Raw genomic sequence first — 22,957 nt, forward strand, 5'->3', positions numbered from 1 at the left:
GTTGTTCTCTTCGGTGAAGAGGATATGATAGAAATCCCAGTGCTGTCCGTGCCATTCCACAACTGGCCAAGGTTGTTCAGGGATGTGAGGCACTCCATCCTCTGCATCTGAGCATGCTGCCTGCATGGCACTCCCAGCCCCTGTGTCCTGGGGAACAGGAAACAGGACCAGCCTTTGGTTAAGGACCACATACAGACAAGAGGGCAAAGCCACATTTATATCTGACCTCTTTTAAAACATTGATTGTTTAAAAAAATGCAGGTAGTTACCCCAAGCTCTGACTTTGGGAAAAAAAGGGAATAAAGATCAGCAAACTACCAATGTCTTAAAACCTGTGTGGATATCCCATCTGTGTGTGTAACCTGCTTCCTGCCTTTAACGTCTACCTGTATAATCTGTCTGTTAGGAATGCAAGACGCCTACACTCTTACCTGTGGCAGCTCTTCTCAGCTTAAGAAAAAACAGCAAAATACAAATGAATCTACTTGCCTGGGTAATTACTAGACTTGCATGCTGTGATGTGGCTCATTTCTTTGAGTAGGGCAGTGTAAAACAGGGGTATATTATTCAGTTTTTGTGATGTTCTCTCCTTCAGTTTATTACCTTCATTTTTGCTTCCTCTTCTTTACCTGAGTGTGCACAACACACACACAATGATCCTTCTCAAAGTCCGGGCACTGCTTCACCAGCATCTCCCACATTCCTGCATCCTGAAAATGAGAATACAGAAAAGGGTCAGTAGCTAAGGTGAACAGCGGAGCTGAGGATTTAGGTGCCTCTTTTGAGGCACTCAGGTGGAAATATTTTGGCTATATATAACATATAGTTTGTTTAGCTGGATAGTAAAATGTATAAAGCATTTGGGAGCTAAGTGGATGAAAGGTGCTTCTATAGATAAGTGTAGGGAGACAGATTCTCAGCTGGTGTTAAATGACATATTTCTTTTGAGTTCAGTGAAGCTGAGGACCTGGCCCTATGATCGTTATTGTTCCTGGTTTGTTAAATAAAATATATCCCAACTTGTTACTCCAGTTCCAGTTATGAACTAACTTACCAGCTGAAGAAAACTGGTATCCAGCTCTGCACACACAAAAAGCAGCATGTTAGTGATGGATAGTTTTACAGGTTATAATGTCATTTTAGTGACCTGCTTGACATTGCCCTAGTAGTTCCAGTCTTTTTCTCATTGAAAGTCACACGTCCTTGTTTCTCTCTGAAGATACCTCAACCATCAAGACAAGTGTAACCTTTAAGTTTAATGAAGGAAAATGTAGTTTGAAAAAGACTGAGATGTTTCGAGAAGATCTGCAACAGATATTACCAGGTAAGGATGTATATATGAAGGTAAGCAGGCGAATGCTGTAATTCAGGGATTCTGAAATATTTTCATGGCATAGGCTGCATCTTAATAGTCCAAGAACTTTGCAAACTGCCTCTCCTTGCCCTGTTGATCCTATGGACCATGCCTCTTCCCAGTCACATCTCCTGCCTCCTCTGTCTCCCTGGGCCCTGACCTGAATGATCATACTGTGTACCTGATGTCGCATTGAAGAAGCTCCTGGCTTTTCTCCTTCTGGTGACTGTGGTCCCCAAGGTTGGCTCCTGGTTCTCTTCTCTTCCACTTATGCAGCAGTAGATCCTAATGGACACAGTGACGAGGCTGGCTCCTCCCTCTTGTTTCCAGCTTCTTTCTGGTGAAAGGATGAGCTGGAAGCCTGTAAAGGCAGCTGGAAACAAGGGGTGCCATGTGATCTGCCCACAGGGCACTGTTTGAGATGAGTCTGAATATTCTTTATAATGAAAACAAGATGCAGAATGAGGACTCAGCACATGGTCATATCATGGTGAATTTTTTACTTGATTGAATACGAAGAATCAAATCAGCATGTCAATATGTTTGGCTTTGAAAGAATAGGAGTGATCATCTGTACTACACACTTAGCAAGAACATATATTTATCCAAGAGCCAAAACGTGCTCAGGATGTTTCCTTAAATTGAACTTGTTTCCTTAGTGAAACTTTAAACAATAGTCTCTGTAAGGCCTGTGCATACTGGGACCAGGACCAGTTGTGTGGAAAAAACTGTGGTAAGCTACCATAGCTTTCACACACACTCAGACCAGAGCAGGCAAGAGTTTTTCCCTTGAAAAAACTAACCTATTCTGTGCAGGGAAAACCTGAAAATGGTTCTAATATGTTTACACAGGCCAAAAAAGATACACTAGGACTCTGCTAGCGGCAGCGACATTTAAGCCATCTGGTAGCTTTAGCAAGGTTCTAATCTCAGTGTGGACAGTACCTTCTGCGCAGTGAGGCCAGATCCTCAGCTGGTGTAAGTTGCTATTGGTCAATTGAAGTCACTGAAGCTACAGCAAAGTACACTAGCCAAGGATGCAGCCCAGTTGCTTGTAGTTTATTAGCATCTGGAGTTAATCATTTAGTCCCCTAGCAGTCTTCATAACAAAATATTTACTGAGCTGTAGTGAATGTCCAGTAACATAGTTGGCCAAGCTTTTGCTTCTTTTAATTTTGTTCATACAGATAATCATAACTCAGTAATGGAGAGCTTCTACTATGTAAACCTAAAATGCAGCTCTGGCAAGCAAGTTCTCGGAGCCGTCAGCAGACCCACGACAGCTAAAGAAATGTTCATCACAATGGACTTTGAGCTTGAAACAAACCAAAAGGAGGTGACAGGTTGGTTGGAGAACAATCCAAAATGCAATGGAAGGCTTCTTGCAGTTTGATCCTTAATTTCTTTCTTTCACTTTCACCTTTATGCAAAAAATAATCATACAAAAAGTATCTCCTGTTTTGAAGCTTCATTTTACTGGTTTGGAAAGTATGATATTTATGCCTAGTCCCTAAGATCATTAAAAATTGTCCGTTTGTTAATTTTCTTCTGGCCTGCTGGTGTTCTCCTTGAAGATTTCACCCCTGCGTCACACAGTTTGCATTCTCAGTTGTTTGCATTGACCAGTGTTTTAAACCAAATATTCTCGCAACTGTCATTTATACTGAAGTTCTCCGCTCCTAATTTTCATTCTTGTTACCTTGTAGACACATGTGATTTGAGCTGTGCTCGAAAAAGGACTGAGAAGAGACTCCGCAAAACAATTAGAACTTTGCGGAAGGCAATCAACAGGGAGCAATTCCACGTTCGTCTCTCTGGCATGGACCATGAAGTAGCTGAAAAGTCTCCCAGACTCTTGAATCTACAGGAGTTCTGTGGCATGGGACAAATGCGTGTGGATAACAGATGTGGTAAGCGCAGTGTGGAACATACCTAACTTTGGGACAAACCCCTTTGCATCCGTTTCAGCATCTTGCTCAGGATTGGTGAGCACGGAGGAATGGGGAGAGAGTGAGGGAGCTTCACCAGAATAAAAAAGGAAAACAGAATAAGGAGGTGTAAGAGCTTGTGCACAGTGGGAATTTATGTTGGGCTCAGAGCATGTGTGATTGGGGTAACAAAGTAGAGCATGTACTCTATTCTGCACTCCCTGGTAGATGACATATTGCCTATAAGGAGTTAGGAAGTGGGGATAGTATTGATCTTTAATTATCCTTGTAGTTTACCAAATACGTTTTTTAATTATGATGTTAATGGGTTTTGCTGTGAGTCTCACTTAGTGTCTGAATATGCAAACATATCATCTCTGTCTAGTCCCCAACCCAACTCAGATTTTAATGAAATCACATTCTCTTTGTTAGTTGAGGCCTTGTGTGACAAAGACGCTTTACAGCCGAGTTATAAACTCACAGAAAGCCGGGTTTTTATAGGGGAACGCCAAGCAAATCTTAATGATCTTGGCACTAGCGGGTGCCACCATAATGAGGCCAGTGATAAATGCTTCCAAAGAACAAAGGTTTAGGGAGAAGGGTCAGATGTTATCTTAATAGGGGCCTAATGACCATGACGGCTAATTCAAGTCGCACAGTGTATGCAATATGTAACTGCTATTGCAAACCAATAAGCCTTTAAAATGCTTGTTAAACTAAATTTGATTTTTTTGTTAGTGCGTCTTCCAGCAGCAACCCTTTTCTGCTCTGGATGGGCAAATTCTGGAAAACTTGGAAGCATCTCTGAATTTCATATAATTAAGAAAATGTAATTAATGGTTAAACACCTGTTTGCAAGGAGGCCAGGTCAAAGGGAGCTGGATGTACACAGCACCAAACTGCTCAGGAATGTCAGAAATGAGCTGGAAGTTTCATTTAATTCTTAGTAGCTTTGTAATAAGGCTGGGCAAAGCTTTGGGTGCGTCACTGACTGAATATTGAAAAGTTTTCAAGTCTTTTTAGTGGAGAAAGGAGGGGAAAGATAATAGTGCTTAGCTAATATGGCGATGAGCAAACTAGAAATACCAGAGGGCAGATTGATTGCACACAACAAATCAGAACTCATATGGCTAAACTATGTCCTGATTTTCTTGGCGACCATTTTCTGTCATCCAGACTTGTAGCGAGTTAGTTATAAATAGGAACTGTGACATGCAGAGCCATGTGAGAGGATGTGTGTAATTATTTTCCTGTAATTTGCAGAGCCATTCCTTACTCATTAAAACTCAGGAAGCTTTTGTTGCATTTCTGTGCTAAAATCTGGGGATAAGGAGGCTTCTGCAGAATGGCAAGAAAGATTGTTCTGGCTGTAGCTAGCCAATGCCACATTAACTAAAACAGAGGATGGCCCTTTGAGCACAAACGTCAAGAGGAGGGACTCAGATAAGCTGTTCAGTGGTTATTGGGAACTGAATTGGTGCTCCATTTTCTCCAGTTACATTGCAAACAAAATACTCAGAGATCTTTTGGGCTCCACTCTTTCTGTGCCTCTGCCCTGGGAGTCAGATTACTGCATTGTGATCTATTTTCAAATTCATCTATTTTGTCTCTTTAAAACATAGTTTTCTGAATCTTTCATAAGTTTAGCTGTGGATGAGTTTAGTTCATTAGTTCTGTCCTCCATAGTGCTGATCCCCTGCCCATCTGCAGTCAGCCTGCCCTTAGTCTTTGCCTATTATATCAGAGAGGAACCTAAATAATCAATCTTTGCATTTACTTTATTTTTCATTTAGAAGCTGGCTTGCAAAATGTCTGCATTGGGGGCCTGAACCTGCCTCACTGAAGTCAATGGAAGCTTCAGTGTGGGCAGGATAGGCCCTGAAGGGACAGGGCTAGGATCCTCACTAAGGACTATGGCACCATTTCTGGCTGTGCACTGTAAAAATGGCACTGGGACCACTGCTACCTCCCACCACCAGCCAGAAGGAGCAAAGCTAAGGAGCAACTGAAAAAAACAGTAAGAAGAAGGAATTTGGAGGACTGTAGTGAGCAAGAGTGGGTATTAGGAAAAAAATAGTTCAGGGATGTAGGTAAGTATGAGATTAAGTTGTTTCTTGTTTGTTTTGCAGTAGTTCCCAAATGTCCCAAGCTACTGTGCTAGGCACCTTAAAGACACATGGAAAAGGAAGCACTTTGAACATGAGGATGACTATGTAGCAAGAGATCGCAAGTCAGTGAATGGATTCAAGGACATAACAGGAGTGGGAGAGAACTTTGGCAACAGGATTTTGAATTGATGGGGGTACAGGAGCAGGTAGACTCTTGGCATGGATGGGGCTTTGTGATGCAGCTATTGAGTAAAGGGCAGATTGCGGTTCAGAAATTTCAAATATCCTATTGAGAACAGAATAAATGTCTGGAATCTTAGGAGACTGCCTCTGAATGAAATTCACCTCAGTGCACACAGCCTGCTTTATAGATTCACAGGGCCTTGTGCTGGCCCTCAGTACTGGGATGAATTTATCACCTCTGAGTAGTGTCCAGACCAGGGGTGGGCAAACTTTTTGGCCTGAGGGCCACATCGGGATTCTGAAATTGTATGGAGGGCTGGGTAGGGAAGGCTGTGCCTCCCCAAACAGCCTGGCCTCTGCCCCCTGACAGGCCCCCCGGGATTCCCATGCCTATCCAGCCCCCCTGTTCCCCATCCCCTGACCGCCCCCGCTCCAGAACCTCCTCCCCATCCAATCGCCCCCTGCTCCCTGTCCCCTGACTGCCCCCCCGGGACCCTCTGCCCCTTATCCACCCCCCCACCCCTTTATCATGCTGCTTAGAGCAGCATGTCTGGCAGCCGCGCTGCTCGGCTGGAGCCAGCCACGCCGCTGCACTGCCTGGCAGGAGCTCACAGCCCTGCTGCCCAGAGTGCTGGCGGCACAGTGAGCTGAGGCTGCGGGGGTGAGGGGACAGCAGGGTGGGGTCGAGGACTAGCCTCCCCGGCCGGGAGCTTAAGGGCTGGGCAGGATGGTCCTGTGGGCTGGATGTGGCCCGCAGGCCGTAGTTTGCCCACCTCTGGTCCAGACTATAAAAGGTGTCTGTTAAGTGGAAGGTAAAGGTGCAGCCTGTGCTGTAACAACTACTGTATTGGGTGCTCCAGTTAAAACTCTGGATTCTCTCATGTAGCTTAACCTAGAGTTGGTTTTGCAGTGTAGACAGATTTAACTCTGTTCTCGGACTGTACTGCAGCTTTATGTTTTGCAGGGCATTTGCATAGTTTGGGAACGAGGCTAAAATATAGTTTGACCCTCTCTCCATTGCAAATGTTTTTACTCCCCAAGAGACTGCCATGTTATAATCAGATCCCCAGAATGATAGCTGCTACAGTGTAGACTGGCCCTTACCTTCCACTTAGCAGAAAATTCCTGCAATCTGGACATTATTCACATTCCCAATAATTTCCTTTCAGTTTTTTCCCCTTCTGTTATAGCCTCTTTTGACTTACTTTTCTTTCTCCCTCAGTCTCAATTTTTCCTTTTCATTATTTTCCTCTTTTTTATGCACTAGTTACATTAGAATTAGTTTTTATTCCTTTATTCTTATTTACCCCCCCCCCAATTCAATATTTGTCCTCTTTTTCCATAAATGACTCAATCCCTTCTTCACTCAGTTGCTATTTTATCTCTTTTCCACTCTTATTTTTCTTTTTTTTCCCCTAAGTCTCATCTTCCTCAGGATTTTATTGTTTTTATTTATTGATTACTTCCTTTTCCACGTTGCCTTGTTATCCTTAATTTTTTGCCTCCTTTCTTCAGGTGTTGCCCTTATTTCTGTTTTAAATGTCTCCCCATCATTCTTTCCCTATGCTTTTCTTCCCTCTTCACACTTTTTGCTGGTGTTTGGAGTGGGGGTTAGATAGTGGGTTGGTTTCTCCTCTACATGCTCAGATGATTTCCCTCCCTTCTCTTTGATAGTTAGGCAGAAGTTGAAACCTAGCAATGATCAGGGAGGGATTCTGGGGGCAAATGCTTTATCTTTATTTCAGTTGGACAGATCAGTTGGACAAATATTACGTACAACAAGATAATAAGAGCAGCAATGAAAAAGACTCGGCAGAGATTCTACCTACTCCCACACAATTGAATCCAGTTACATGGGCCCTGATTCAGCAGAGTGCTTAAATATATGTTGATCTTCTACCATGAGCAGTCCCACTGAAGTTAAAGGCTGAATTAGGGCTATAATCTCTACATACCAGTAACAATCTCTTATTTAGTTGGTCTCCTTTTCAGTGATGGTTTTATTAATTAATATATATTGTTGAAGGGGGTTCCAGTGAAAACTTTCTTGTTATGTTGTCCAGCATTTCATGTTAGGAATCATTTTTTGAAGAAAATATTTTTTTCCTCCCCCTTCCTCTTTTAACCTCCCAAGGTCCAAATTGGAGCACAATATAACATAAAATTCCTAGACTAGGGACATGACGGGCTATAGTAGAAAATTTATTACTAGTGCAGTCCACCTTTCCTATAGTGCTGGATGTTTGCATATACATTCCTAGTAGATAGTTGTTGATGATAAAAGCAAGGCCATCACTGGTTCAGGAGCATGGAATCTTCCATCTAAAGGTTGTCGGTTCAAATCCAAATCAAGTTGACTGAAAGCTGATTTTTCTGTTCAACAGCTGATGGCTGTTTTGAGGTCTAGGTGCAGTTGAATTTCACGGTCCCAGTCTCATAGTTCCATTTGTAGATATTGTTAAAGTGTGCTCTGTTAAAGAGATATCTAGACAGTTGTTAGAAAGAATTAATATGTAACATTGAGTTAGTAGATTCAATAAAACTTTGCAGCTCTGAGAATGTAGCTTCTAAAACTTACAAAAAAAAATAAAAAATAAATAAATAAAAATCTCCATAATTTCCCCTTTATTAGCAATCTTAAGACTTGAACAGGCATGGAGACTGAACTGCTTTCTTGTTTCTAGAGGTGATCGTCCCCCACATCAGGCTTACGTCTTTGTGCTGAAAGGGATGCGGGTTTGAATGCTATAACTTCAAGATGGGGTCATTCATGGATACTGGAAATTCCAAATGATCCTTCAGGAGATGGCAATTCGTCCTGGAAGGTTTTTTTATGGCTTTATCTGCATCTCGAATATACAGCAGGGTACCTGGTTACAGCAAGACTCTCCACTAATGTGGTTACAAACATTGGTTCTGTAGTGCAGACTGGACTGTCACCATGTTTCGCTAAAGCCTTACTCTGACCAAGATCAAATGTCTAAACATTGACAGTTTATCAGTGCCTAAATTTACTTGGAATATTTGTATCTGAGAAGAGGGGGAGGAGTGGCTGATAAGACCCAGCAATGGCCCCCTCTCCTGCTGGGACATGTCCCAATAGGGTGACCAGATGTCCCGATTTTATAGGGACAGTCCTGATATTTGAGGCTTTTTCTTGTATAGAAGCCTATTACCCCTCACCCTCTGTCTCGATTTTTCACACTTGCTGCCTGGTCACCCTATTTCCCAATGAGAGAGGGGAAGCAAGCTCTTGACACTTTTTCCATTGCTTTGACAACTGTGCTGCTGATGTACTTTGGCTACATCATTCCAGTAGAGCTTCCTCCCTTGCGACCAGTGTACATTCTGTGTTGGATGTGTGGTAGGCGGGGCACCCAGAACAGCCCAAGTGATGTGAGCAAGGCAAAGGTGACGCAGCAGCTGGCAGTGTTCCTTGAATTTCCCATAATATATCAAGAGCATCAGCAAGCTCCTGCTGCAGTGCAGTAACACAATGCAAAAGCATTCCCTCTGGGGGTATGTATGTGTCAAAATTAACAACAGCCTCTTTAGTGGTCAGTAGGTGTGAATAGCTCTGGTATATTAGGGCCTAATTTGGGGAGGTGCTGAGCACCTCATCTTCCATGGAAGTTAATAATGTTGGTTGCTCAACATCATACAGGTTTGTGCCCTTACAGCAGGTCTAAACTACAGGGTTAAGTCGACCTAAATTATGCAATTATGCAAATTATGAATAACGTAGCTGGAGTCGACGTACCTTAGGTTGACTTATTGCGGTGTCTATACCATGCTGGGTCGATGGGAGAAACTCTCCCATCGACTTACCTTATGCTTCTCGTTCTGGTGGAGTACTGGAGTCGATGAGAAAGCGATCGGCGGTCAACCTAAGACCCGCTAAATTGACCCTCATTGGATTGATCACCGCAGCGTCAATCCACAGTAAGTGTAGACATGCCCTTAGTTTAGAGAGCGAATCCAAAGCAGTAAGAAATCACCATTGAAAACACAGCGGATTCCCATTGTTTGCATGTTGTATGACACTGGGATTCTAAAAGACAAAGTATGAAAAATATGTTTAAAGGGAAACACAAAGGCCTGTCTGCTTTTTCATTTGTTGCAATTAGTAAATGTATTTTCACATAGCTAAAATCCAACATATTACAATTTTTTTCCCCCACTGAAAATGGGATGGGAAATAAATTCTCAAATGAGAGAGGAAAGTGCAGTACTGCTAACCTGCTTGCTTTCACGATAATAGACATAAATCTCTAAGACACATTATCTCTCCATGTGACCGAAGTCTGTGAACTGTTAAAAACAAAAACTTCAAGGACGCTGCTTAGGAATCAATTTGCATCAGTTATTTGTGATTTTCCTTATAAAGTCAAGGCATGAATCTTAGGAAAATGGTTAGATGCTAGATCATGACCTCTTTTATGAAGTTCACCTTAGCCACTGAGATACCATAGTATTTGTCAATAGGGTCAAATGCTCAAAGAGTAAAGTGCTGAAAAGAGGGGAAGAGTCTTTAAATGTCTTTGTAACTAGTAATCCTGGCTCCCAGTGGGGGCTCCTCCTCTTTTTTTCCATCAGAAAAGCTTTCACATATTTTTTTTTAAACAGCTGCATGAGATACAAGAATGGGATTTTAATGGGCATTGAAGCCAAACAAAGACAGTGGGTACAAAAATGAAGTCTACTGGAGGCAATTGGTTCTTTTGTTCATTTGAAGAAAAACAAGCAGGTTGCTGGGGGAGGGGAGGAAGCAAAGAAAGCCAGTGGAATTCTTGATTTTTCCTTGTTTGCAAATCTTTAAATCTTGTTTCAAACCAGGTGTTTCCCATGTGTCATGGGACACCTTCCATTTTGTGGTTTTGTGAGATGAAAATCAAACTCTTTAGCTTTATTTAAACAAACATTGGCACAAAAGAATTTGAGTTTAACATTTTTCTTAGGTTTCCTGCTTAGAGGATTAGCTGTATCATTCTTACTACACACATAGTGCCACTGATTTCTCTGGGTGACTTCTGTAGTCAGGTACTACTTGCCATGAGAAAGGAATGAAGAAAGATCTGTGTCCTTTGGATAACAAATCTTTTTTGTTTAGCTACATATTCAATTTGTTGGGCAGCAGATAAGTGACCCACGTTTAACTCATCTATAAACAGGAGATGGGGATGAGTATGAGCTATGTGCTCTTAATGATCCATAGTGAATATCTATGTGACATTAAATAGTCTGATACATTGCACCATTTATCCACATGGAGTTATCTGGAATAAATACCCTTTGTGTACTCGAGAGGGCTGGGGAACTCTTGCCTTCTTTAATTCTAATATTTAGGTTTAATAATTAGCAGCTGTCAGATTAATGAATAGTAAAAGATGCATGAAAATGTAATTTTTTGATCATCACTGTCATAGACAAGCAGGAGCTGTTTTAGTCTTGCATCGTGTGGCATGTCTCAGAGGAGACAGTGGATAGAAATACAGAAATGAATTTTTCTACAGACATTGTGAAAAGGTTTTTTAGGACTTGATTTTCTCAGTCTGCGCTTTTTGAGTACATTTCTACCATTATTGAAACTAACTCCAAGATGTGTTGAGCACTTTCAGTTCCTAGAGAGTAGTGGATCCTCAGCATCAAGTACTTTGTTATCACAGTCTGTGCAAAGGGATTTGTTAGGTAGCCAGTTGTTTCTAATAACATCAGATATGAATAAGTGTAGAATCCTTGTCCCCTGAATAAATGGACTTTGCACAGGACCCAGTGCAGGAGTTGTGGGAGGCAAGATGTGGGTGGCTGTGTGATTGGGCTTCTCTAATATTACAGTGATGGGTGCCAATGTAAGAACATAACCAGTTAAACAGCCACTACCACAGACTACAGGTTGTGAGCTCCCCAAAATGAGGTTTATAAGCAGATTTAGGCAGCTTGCAGTTGCAGTGGCCATGCCCCTGGCACTCCTAGATGTGTCTACAACCTCCCTTCATGTGTCACTCAGCTCCCTGGTGGGTAGGGGTTGTGGAATCCCCAAGAACAGCTTCTGTATTTCCTGACCCTCTGCATAGCAGATCTACAATGATATGACTGAGCATCAGGCCTATGCAGCCCCTCTGTGGCTGGAAGAGTTTCACCCCATGTCATTTAATTGATGAAAATCTTAAGGGATGATGGAGAGTTGAATGATGAGGTTTGTGGCTTGTTTTGTGAAATCTTTATCTCCCCTCCAAAAAGGGCTGAACATTTCATGTTTTCTCTTCGTCATACTTAGCAAAACAACTTCCAGAATGATCAAATTATGGAGTGGGCAAGGATTATGCACGTAGGTGCAAGCCTGATTTGGGGATGCCATTTTGAAATTAATGCCCTCAACAGGAATGAGTGCTCAGGAAATTACTTCACAGCCTAGATTGGGGGGGGGGGGGACTTTGCTCTTGGTTACACTCCTGTAGGGAGAAAACTGCAGGGATGTGACCAAAGCAGATTTTGGCTCTTGGTGAGCTACTGCCTGGCCTTTTGTTATTTTAGGAGGAAGGAGTGAATGTTGACAATGTTCCCCTTCTCTTTATGACGTATACAGTTTAAAAAGCATGTTTGTTAGAGCTGGTCAGGAATTTTCTGTCAAAATGTTTTTTGATGGAAAATGTAGTTTCAGCAAAACTGAAGTTTTTCCCAGGACTTCAGGACATTTTTTGATTTGCAGTTGGGAAATTCAAAACTAAATATTTTGTTTTGGGTTGGGTTGACCTGAAATGAAAGAATTTGATTTGTTGAACTGAATCAAAACATTTCATTTTGGGTCAGTTTGACATTAATCTGAGTCTCGAATGCTTCTGCAGTTCCAGTTTGGGTGCCTTGTACCCCCATTTTTTCTGTGAGGCAGACCCCCTGCCTGGACTACATCTCTTCTGACTCACCACAGTCTCCCATCTGGTTGAGTCAAGACGGTGCCCCATGGAAGTTATGTGGTGATGCTGCATCCTGGGAGATGTAGTCTGGCGACCCTAGCCCATAGAAAACAATAGCGACCTCATGAGGCACTCGAATTACAACTCCCATAAAGCACAGTAGCATTTTGGGGGGAGCACAGATTAACATAGAACTGAGTTGAAATTAAACTTTCTGATTCAGTTCAACAAACAGAAATAAAATATTTAAATTTATACTTCCTCCATTGTCAGCCCTTTGAAGCCTCTCCCTTGGTTTTAAACTGGCTCAGGACCTTCTTCCTGATCCAGCACCGTTTCTGACAGTGGTTTCCTTTGGGAGTTTTTTTGCCAGCTTTGTAAGAGGAGGGCCAGACATGCCCTTTCACTAATTGTTGTCGCAGATAGCTACCCTCACTAGCTTTAGTATGCCAGCTGAGGTGAGGTCTCAGGGTGTGTCACAGTGGTGCACACACAGCTGCCTGGAGCCACCAATGAGAATTGAGTGAGTTGCTAGGGCCAACTGCGTGCAAACCACCCCCCTATGGGTGCAGCTGTCGGCTGTGCAGAGGTACTTCCTTTTGAACTCACCCTGTGCACCCCAGCGGGCATTGTCAGACATGGCATATTGGACTAGATGGACCATAAATCTGCCCCAATAGGGCAATTCCTATGTTTCAATGTCCCATATCTGTTCTGAAAATCAAAATAGTCTATACAGTCTGATGCAGTCTCTGTTGCTATGTACTATACTAGAGCAATTGGTTTTCTCTTCATAGGGAACATTTCACTCTATGCAAAATTCTAGAACATTCTCTCCCCAGGCATTTTCATGGTTCTGTTCTAGTGGATTTGCCTTAGAGGTACAAGGCATCAATCTGCAAGTCATTCAGCAACCTGGTACCTGACAATTTAACTTACTGGCTTTGAAGAACATAAATTGAATTTTGGTGACCACATGTTTTTTCCTGTCATTAGCTAGCTGCAGTGTTGGAACATACTATGATGGGGAACAAGAACTCTGTGTTTTATGCCCTAATGGAACATACCAAGACGAGGAAGGACAAATAACTTGTGAACCTTGCCCAAGTCCTCAGAACCCAGGAAACCAAAAATTTGCTGGAGCTCGCGATATATCTGAATGTGGAGGTAAGGCTGTTGCACCCTACAGAGCTAGCAAAGGCACAGAAATGATGCTGCCACTCCTTACTTCACTCACCTTGAAAGAACCATGTGTGCTATGTAAGATCACCCAGCACTCAAAGACCCCTGCAGTACAGAACAACAGGGTAAGTTAAAAATGGAGTAGCAGCTGTGACTCTTCCCTGCTTTTTGTATGTGATTCTGAAATATTGAATTCAACTCAGTTTCCTCCAGAGTGGGTTTTACAGCACATAACTACAGATGAAAGTGATTTGTCAAGACAAGAAATGTGCAAATGGCAAAGCTGCTGAGAAAAAGAGATCCAGTGGAATAGATTTCATTCAGATATACTGTGTGATCACATACATTGTGGGGTCTTAGGCAGCGGTGGCTCCAAGCACCAGCGCTCCAAGCACATGCCTGGGGCGGCAAGCCATGGGGGGCATCCTGCTAGTCCCTGCGAGGGCGGCAGTCATCAGGCTGCCTTTGGCAGCATGCCTGCGGGAGGTCCGCCGGTCCTGTGGATTTGGCAGCAATTCAGCAGCGGGTATGCTGAAGCCGCGGGACCGGCAGACATCCTGCAGGCAAGCCGCCGAATCCGTGGGACCGGGGACCTCCTGCAGGCAAGCAGCCGAAGGCTGCCTGACTGCCATGCTTGGGGCGGCAAAAAAGCTAGAGCCCCTGGTCTCAGGGCATAGCTTCTGCCCTTGGATAGGTGCACAAGGCTTCAACTGAGCTCCCTGTGCATATCTAAAGACTGTGTTGGGCCATTACTTTGTTCCAGGGCTGCCCAGAGGAAGGGGCAAGTAGGGCAATTTGCCCCAGGCCCCGGGGCCTGCAGGGGCCCTGCGAGCCGCCCCGGGTTTTCGGTGGCGGGCCCTTCACTCGCTCCGGGTCTTCGGTGGCAGGTCCTTCATTGCAGCGGAAGACTCGGAGCGAGTGAAGGACCCGCCACTGAAGTGCTGCTGAAGACTTGGAGCGCCGCCCGGTGATTACAAGCGCCTCTAGCGGCAGGGGGGAAAAAAAAGAAGTTGCGATCGGCAGCACTTAGGCTGCTCTACCGCTGCTGCTTCATTCTTTGGCGGCAATTCGGTGGCGGGTCCTTCCCTCTGAGAGGGACCTGCTGCTGAATTGCCGCTGAAGACCCAGCCCTGCCCCAGACCCCCTGAATCCTCTGGGTGGCCCTGCTTTGTTCAGGGGGTGTATAATGTGAAGCTAGAGATCTAAGAAAAGTCTGGAAATAAAAAGTCACACCTGATTTAAAAAATGAAATCTAAACCAGTAAAATAACTTCAGCAAAAAAAAAAAAAAAAAAACAAACAATAAAGGAGAAGCACTTAAGAGGAAAGATGTTCTCACAGTTAGGTCACAAAACTGAGATACAGGAGATCGGGGATCTGTTCCAGATGTCTCTGCCACAGACTTCCTGTGTGATCTTGGCAAGTGACTTAGCCTGACTTTCAAAAGTGGTCATTGATTCTGGGTGCCTAAATTGGCTAGCTGCTTTTCAAAATGAACCTTACTATCCTTAACCTCTTCTGTACATCATTTTTCTTGTCACTAAAATGAAAGTAGTCTGTGTTGTTTTTTTTTAACCTCTTAGAGATGTTTGCGGCTTAGTTCATTAATATTTGTGGGGCTCACAGACACTACAGAGATGTGTGCCACAGAAATACCTATAAAATAAAGAGGGACTTGAAAAGAGCCAGGAGCAAATGAATGGGTATCCACAAAATGCAGAAGGTTGGATAAAAGTGTTTTGTGTTGGAGAAATTAGAGTCAAGAATTCGGATGATATTTTTCACCATTCAATTTCAGTATAATGAGCCAGATAACATCACTTTACCTGCTGCCTATAATACTCTAAGGAGAAGCTCATTATTAAACTGAATTTGTTAGCCATAAACAAAATTCTTCATCATTGATCATGACCAGTAGTTAATGTCCTTTTTGTTGTTAGTCAAATATTTTGAAATGAAGCCAAGGCTAATTTAACTCCTTAACAAAACAGCCATTCACGGAATGATTTATTGGAGCTATAAACTAAAACTAACAACTGTTTATTATTGCAACAGCTCTTTAAAAGGACAAAATTTCTCGGCGTGGCTGAACAACTGCAGCACTATTCTGTGTCACCCAGAGCAGTGTAATTACTTACCACTGTCATTGAAATCAATTGCTTGTTAAAAGTTTTGAAGACAGATTTTATTTCAGAGATTTCCATAAAGGATCCACAGGGTCTATAGAGAATCAGTTCCGTGAGGTAAATCCTACCTTCATACCGTAGCAGAGCAAAGCAATTCAAAGTGGAGACAATATCGAAGACCCAGAGTCTGAGGGCAAGAGTATTTTGAGTCATGAACTGTGGTGCAGTATGTGTTTCTATGGAGTTTAGCACAACCCCTGATCTGGAGTGGGGTTTCGGGGCGATACAGTAATAAAGTGTTTGATTCATTACTAATTATTATTATTAATAATCATCTTATAGAATAAAAATAAATGGTGAATTCTACAAAATCTGGGTTTCTGCTACTTATAGTTTCAGGGCTAGGTTAGTTCAGCTGCCTGTTTTATAGACTCTGAGCTCATTAACAAAATGGCAGGAGAGTCTACATAATCTGCAGCTCTATGAATTAAAAATGTTATTAGTGGCTAGTCCATGAGAGACTCTTTTATAATGAAATGTGAAACTCCTCAGACCAGGTTCACTGAAGAGTTCACCAAGGTTTGTGAACCAGGTAATGTTCATTTTGATGTTACAATAGGCAACTTCTATGGGGCAGGTGCTGTCTCTTGCTTCCATTTGAATGAGAGAAGCCACAGGCAGCAGGGGAACAGAGCTGCACTGGAATTCCAACTACTGTCCCTAATTCTGGCTCCCTAAAATCTGTGGAGTTCCAGCTCAGCAGGCCTCTCCCCCCATGTAGTGGTGGATCAGAGTGGGACTTTGTTTCGGAGTACCACCTGTGAGTTGTACTGGCAGCCTCCCTTGCTTGATTACTTGTGTCACATGCCCGGAGAGTTGTGTGTAGTGCAGGCAATTAGGGCTGAAAGAAAATGGATGCAAAATAATACTGCATTTTTCCTGCTTTCATTTTTGTCCATTTTGGGGACAAAAGGAAAAAGGGCTAGAATGTTGTCCTACAATTTTGAGGCAACGTGTAGCACAAACAGAACCAATTTTATTCCAAACATCTTTGTATTAAAGCCTGTAAATGATTCCAGCCACGTACTTATTGAGATCTTATTTCAGCCCATGGTTTGTTGCATAAAATTGGTTTCAGACTTTCATACTTATGACCAGATCTTCAAATGATTTGCACTAGCTGAGGAGCGGGTGCGTAATACTCTTTCAGCCATGATACAGCTTCCAGGGCCGGCTCCAGGCACCAGCCAAGCAAGCTTGTGCTTGGGACGGCAGATTCCAAGGGGCGGCATTCCGGCCACCCTTTTTTTTTTTCTTTTTCTTTTTGGTTTGCCGCTCTGGCTGCCCTGTGAGGGCAGAGGTGGGGAATGCCCTGCAGCAAACTCAATGTCCCGCGTCCTTCCCTCCCAGCCAACCGGAGTGGCGCAGAGCACCCTGCTGAAGCCCTGGCCGCCTCCCTTCTCTCTGTTTGTTTGGGGTTTTTTTGCTTCACCGCTCTGCCCCCCACCCCCTGAATTTTCTTTTTTTTTGTTTGGGGAGGCAAAAAAGCCAGAGCTGGCCCTGACAGCTTCCATGAAGTTCAGGTTTATGCTAATGTGTATTTACGTCCTCTAGGTCAGTGCTCACTGGGTGAATATTCCTCTGATGGCTTCAAGCCCTGTCTGCCATGTCCCTTTGGAACATACCAACCTGAAGCTGGCCGGACATCCTGCTTTCCATGTGGAGGAGGTCTGACAACAAAATACAGCAGTGCATCGATGTTTCAGGACTGCGAGACGAAAGGTAAGATCAAGAAGAGATACAACGAACTGCATGAACTCTAAAGTTTAAAGGGCGAAATACATCCCCTCTTTAAAGCTATCGTCTCCCAGAATTCTCACACTTTAATGTCATTCCCCTGGCTCAAGTCATGTGGGAGCTCTCTTACATCTCAAGTTTTTTGGCATTTTGGGACTACCAGATGGTCTGGCAGATATCTTGAACCTGGTCAATGATTTGTCATGATGATCTGTGAAGACAGATAGGAAAGAACATAGGAAAAAACAGGTATTAATCTCAAGGACAAAGGAGAGCTGACTGTCTCTGTGTGATGGCTGGCAGCAAAATGGTCCCCTTAGTACCTGGATGGATGGATGGATGCACAAGGGAGTCACACAATTATAGCAACACCAACCCTTTGGGATCACAGAGGCCAAAGTACCCAAACTGGCTAGAATGTTAATTATGTGCTGACTGGAAACCAGGGATGTGGATAAAGGAACCTAGGGTATGACTAAAGAGCAGTAGGTTCTGAGAGATGGATCCGCAACAGTCAGAACCATTGACTAGCTCCTGCAGGAAGAGAGTCCTTTATGACCAGGCTAAAAATGGAATTGGCCAGGATGCTCTGGAGCATGATTAATGGGCAGCATGTGGGTCAGAAGCCCCCCTGAAAACTTGAGTTAAGGGAGGTCCCACATAATTGGCACTTGAACCCCAACCCCAGTGACCTAGGATGAGAATCCTGTGGTGATGGTATTTTAATGACAAAGGAGTTTCTTGTTAACATTTGCATCAAAAATCATAGGTTTATTGTAAGCAGCATTGTATTTTTTTTTGCAAACAGTAATCAAAATTGGTCCTAATGGAGATGCCTGGATGTAAATCCAGTGCAGGATTTTGCCCCACATCCTTACAAAAAGTTAAGGAGACATATGTAACCAGGAGGCAGGGGTTATAATGCATGATTCTAATATAACTCATTAATCGTTGCATAAGACCTGCAAAAACAAATGTACAAATCGCGACGGGCCAAATCCTTCTCCCCTTAATCATAGTGAGTAGTGTAGTCAATGAATTTCAGCAAGACTGTTCAGGCAGTATGGTACTTTAAGTGTGGCAGAATTGTTCAGTTGATATATGTATCATACATATGTATATACAGTTAGTTTTACTCATGGCAAATCACCAGGGCTGGACCATTCAATGAAATGTTCTTTTTCTCACTATCTGTTATTTACTCTCTCTCTCTCCCCCTCCCCACCCCCGACAGACAGATACACATTCTTTCTCTTTCTCTCGCCTGTTTCTAACTTCTAGCCAGGAAATACCATGTGGCACTGTGAGCTATATTTGTGGTCTCACAAAAAGAGCTATTATCTTGGAAATGCAGTCAGGAGCCTAGTACACCTTCCTTTTATTGCTGTAGCTCCATGCAAGTATAACATTAGTTATTTACTTAGCTTATAATAAGCCCTATAAAAACATATATAAAACTACTTTCTAGTGTCATAGTAGCACTTTAGTAACTGTACTACATGTTTACAAACCCCTACAGTTCAATGTTCACCTGGTCATTTTTATAATACTACAACTCACCGGTGTATTCGCTGCACAGTTGGGACCTACCAACCTGAGTTTGGTCAAAATTATTGTATTTCATGTCCTGGAAACACCACTACTGATTTTGATGGATCAACAAACATAACCCAGTGTAAAAGTAAGTATCACACATGGATTTCTCAGCCAGTTAGAAATGAAAAAGGCCAGAGTCATTAGCATCCAAAATGAGGATTTTAGGGATCGAATTCAGCTTTGGTACAAGAGGGCATAACCACAGGGAAGTCACAGGAGTTGCACCTGTTTACACCAGACATGAGTTACGTCCCCAGATAACTTATTGAGGCATCCAGCTCTGTGAATGAGGCATGTAGTATTATTACGCTAAGAATAATTGAATTTTGCCAGTCCGCACATGAGAAAGATCAACCCCGGGAGTGTTGAGCCACGCTTGGGTACTGCTGGTAGATCTTGGCTTTGCCATGTAATGCAAGAGATTTGGTTGGGTTCTTAGTCACCTTTTCTCGCTCCCTGAGGAATGCTGCTCAGGCAACTCGCTTTGCTCTCTGGGCTTCTTAACAGTAACCTCTCCAGCTTATTACAGAACATGCCCCAAAGGGAGTCCCTGTTGGTTTCTGAATAGTGGTGGCTGCAGTGTGGGAAGATGAGGGCACAAAGCAAGGAAAATGAGGGGAAGAGAAAATTCTCTGATGAAACCCTGACTATATATGTCTGCTTCTGGTAGCTGCATCTCTTTATAAACGTAGGGCATGCCACAGTCTTAACGATATTATAAGGCAGCTAGTGCCCAGACCTGCCCAGGTGCACAAGAAGAGTGTTCAAAACATCCTGCAGGGGCCCGCTAGTCAGAATCCCAGTTCTTCTGCATTTGTTTCTTCAAAAGAGGCAGGGAGGGGACTCAAGGTCATGGCCTTGCATCTCCTCGACAGCAGCCAGTGGAGCAGGTCTGGTTTAGGGGGCACACACACCGCACCCTCTGAATGGATGGGGCAGAAGTCACTCTGTCCTGAGCTGTTGCAGACATTGTGCACCATATATTTGAATTTCCAATACCTTACACCCTGTGTAGTTAGTTACCCCTGTGCAAAGCTGAGAATAAAAAGGTTACCCTGGATGTGAGGGAGTGGAGAACTCTGACATGGTCATGTTTTACATCTCCTTTGCAAGCCACTGTAGCCTCACAGCCACCGTATGCCTCTGTGCTAATAGCTGGTTCTGCTCCTAATTTTATTTTTCAGCCTTGATCTCACTATTTAAAGAAACAAAGGCAAAAGCAGGGACCAGTTTGATGTGCAGCTGGCAGAGAAGTGCACCTGTTTCATATACAAACAGAAATGGGTTCATATGTCTGTTGCTCTTGCTGACAATGACTGTAGAGAAGGCTCTAGATATCCCTCTCCTCATGCCCCGGCCCTGGGTGATATGTTCCTTTTTCAGATCGACACTGTGGAGGTGAACTTGGAGATTTTACTGGATACATTGAATCCCCAAACTATCCTGGGAATTACCCTGCGAACACTGAATGTACGTGGACTATAAATCCACCTCCTAAGCGCCGCATTCTGATTGTGGTTCCAGAAATATTTCTGCCAGTAGAAGATGAATGTGGAGACTACCTGGTGATGCGAAAGAGTTGTAAGTCTGAAATATCTTCCAAACCATACAGTGTCTGTCTTTTTCCGATGGACCTCAGCGTCAAGAACAGAATTCTCCTGCTTATTCCACGCCTGGTGCATAAACTAAAAACCAGTCACCTAAAGCCTAGTTCTAAAGAGTAGAGAAATAGGTTTCATTTGACAATGAATTTGGAAATCCTTTCCAAAAGCATCGTCATGTGGAATTGGGTCCCGATGAATCGAGGTCCTAACGCTGAAATGTGTCATTGATCTTTGTGAGAAACCTTCATATAGCATTTGTAAGGGCTGATGAATGGTAAAGAGTTATGGGTGCTTTTACCTCTAGGTGAGCCCTGCCCAGGTTGTACTGATCAAATACTAATACCATCCGGATTGAGGCCCATTCCACTTGTACCAATCAACAAGATGGAATTCAATAAAGACAAGTGCAAAGTACTACACTTAGGAAGGAAAAATTAAATGCACAATAACAAAATGAGGAATGACTGGTGAGGTGGTAGTACTGCTGAAAAGAATCTGAGGATTATAGTGGATCAGAAACTGAACATGAGTCAACAGTGTAATGCAGTTGAGGAGAAGACTAATATAATTCTGGGTGTGTTAACAGGATTATCGTATGTAAGACACAGGAGATAATTGTGCTGCTCACCTCGGCACTGGTGAGGCTTCACCTGGAGTGCTGTCCAGTTCTGGGTGCCGCACTTTCAGAAAGGTGTGAATAAACTGGAGAGAGTCCAGAGGAGAGCAACAAAAACGATAAAAGATTTAGAAAACCTGACCTGTGAGGAAAGGTTTAAAAAAAGCTGGGCCTGTATCATCTTGAGTTAAAAAATATCTGGGGAACCTGATAACAGTTTTCAAGTATGTTAGAGGTTGTTATAAAGAGGGCGGTGATCAGCTGTTCTCCATGTCCGCTAAAGGTGGGACAAGTAGGAATGGGCTTTATCGGCAGCAAGGGAGATTTAGAGTAGATATTAGGAAAAGCTTTTTCACTACAAGGGTAGTTATGCTCTTGACTAGGCTTCCAAGGGAGGTTATGTATTTCCCATTGTTGGAGGTTTTTAAGAACAGATTGGACAAACACCTGTCAGAGATGCTGAGGCTTACTTGGTCCTGCCTGCGGGCAGGGGGCTGGACTTGATGACCTCTCAAGGTCCCTTCCACCCCTACATTTCTGAGTCTGATTCTACATGTGCTGTGGAGACACCATTTCAGTTTCTGGTGCTGGCACATCTCACAAACAATATGTTTTTAAAAAGCTAAAAGAAAAGAAGAAAAAAATGTTTTATGAAAGTAATTATGGGGCCAAGTTACATGGTCACGGTATGAGCAAGCCTCCAATATGCTTCACAGGGATCAAGGTGGCAGAGGCCCTCCTTACCAACTGCAGGTCACCTGGTAAAGAAAAAACAGAGCCTGCACTGACCAGTCACTCCCCTGATGCCCCACCTCCACAAACCATTCATCGGGCTAGTGTAGGGCTCTAGTAACACCTCTCAAGCTGCACAGCGCCAGTGGGATAAAAAAGCTTGAACTGAGAACTGATGTGATTCTGTTAAGGGATTGTGGAGATCGGACACAAGCACTCTGTCCACAAACAAGTCCTCAATTCCTGCAGCTCTGGTTCCCCGGTGCCTGCACTCAGGATATGTCTACGCAGCAGAAGCTGGCCTACCCTTGGTTGAATCCAGCTAGCGCAGGTAACAAGCAGTGAACACAGCACAGTGCAGGCTTCTGGGAGAGCAAGCAACCAGAACACCTACCCAGGGTCTGTGCTGCGCTGTCTCCATTGCTGGTTACCTGCGCTAGCTGAATTCAAACTAGCTCAGGTAGGCTAGTCCATGCACAGCTTTTTGCTGTGTAGACATACCCTTAGGCAATGGGCTGGGCTGTCTCCTGATTCGGTCAGCCTGCCGCACTGCCAGATAACCTGTTGTCTGGGAGATTGCACCTCCCAGAGGCGAGTTGAATTTTCTCTTCAAAGAGCTCTAAAGTATTTCAGCTAATAACTGCAGTTGTCCTTTCAATTAGACTATTTGGGTGGAAGTTGGCCCAGGGCTGCCCATAGGATTCAGGGGGTCTGGGGTCTTCGGTGATGGGGGGCCCCCACTTTGGCGGTAATTCGGCGGCGGGGGGGTCCTTCCACTCCGGGACCTGCCGCCGAATTGCTCCCAAGACCCGCGGCGG

The 22,957-nt window shown here is 43.6% G+C and overlaps 1 protein-coding gene across 1 annotated transcript in view; it reads left to right on the plus strand.

Moving 5' to 3' along the window:
• The window catches only part of SCUBE2 (signal peptide, CUB domain and EGF like domain containing 2), a 67,030-nt gene that overhangs the window by 37,441 nt on the left and 6,632 nt on the right, over positions 1-22,957 (plus strand). The window contains exons 13-20 of the mRNA XM_045014374.1: positions 407-493; positions 1,220-1,324; positions 2,542-2,697; positions 3,061-3,264; positions 13,484-13,654; positions 17,409-17,576; positions 19,111-19,272; positions 20,571-20,768. Of these exons, the coding sequence (XP_044870309.1) occupies positions 407-493; positions 1,220-1,324; positions 2,542-2,697; positions 3,061-3,264; positions 13,484-13,654; positions 17,409-17,576; positions 19,111-19,272; positions 20,571-20,768 (1,251 nt within the window). The remainder of the gene's footprint in view (positions 1-406; positions 494-1,219; positions 1,325-2,541; positions 2,698-3,060; positions 3,265-13,483; positions 13,655-17,408; positions 17,577-19,110; positions 19,273-20,570; positions 20,769-22,957) is intronic.

Source organism: Mauremys mutica, chromosome 4, assembly GCF_020497125.1.
Source record: "Mauremys mutica isolate MM-2020 ecotype Southern chromosome 4, ASM2049712v1, whole genome shotgun sequence".
In the NCBI taxonomy this organism is placed as follows: domain Eukaryota; kingdom Metazoa; phylum Chordata; order Testudines; family Geoemydidae; genus Mauremys; species Mauremys mutica.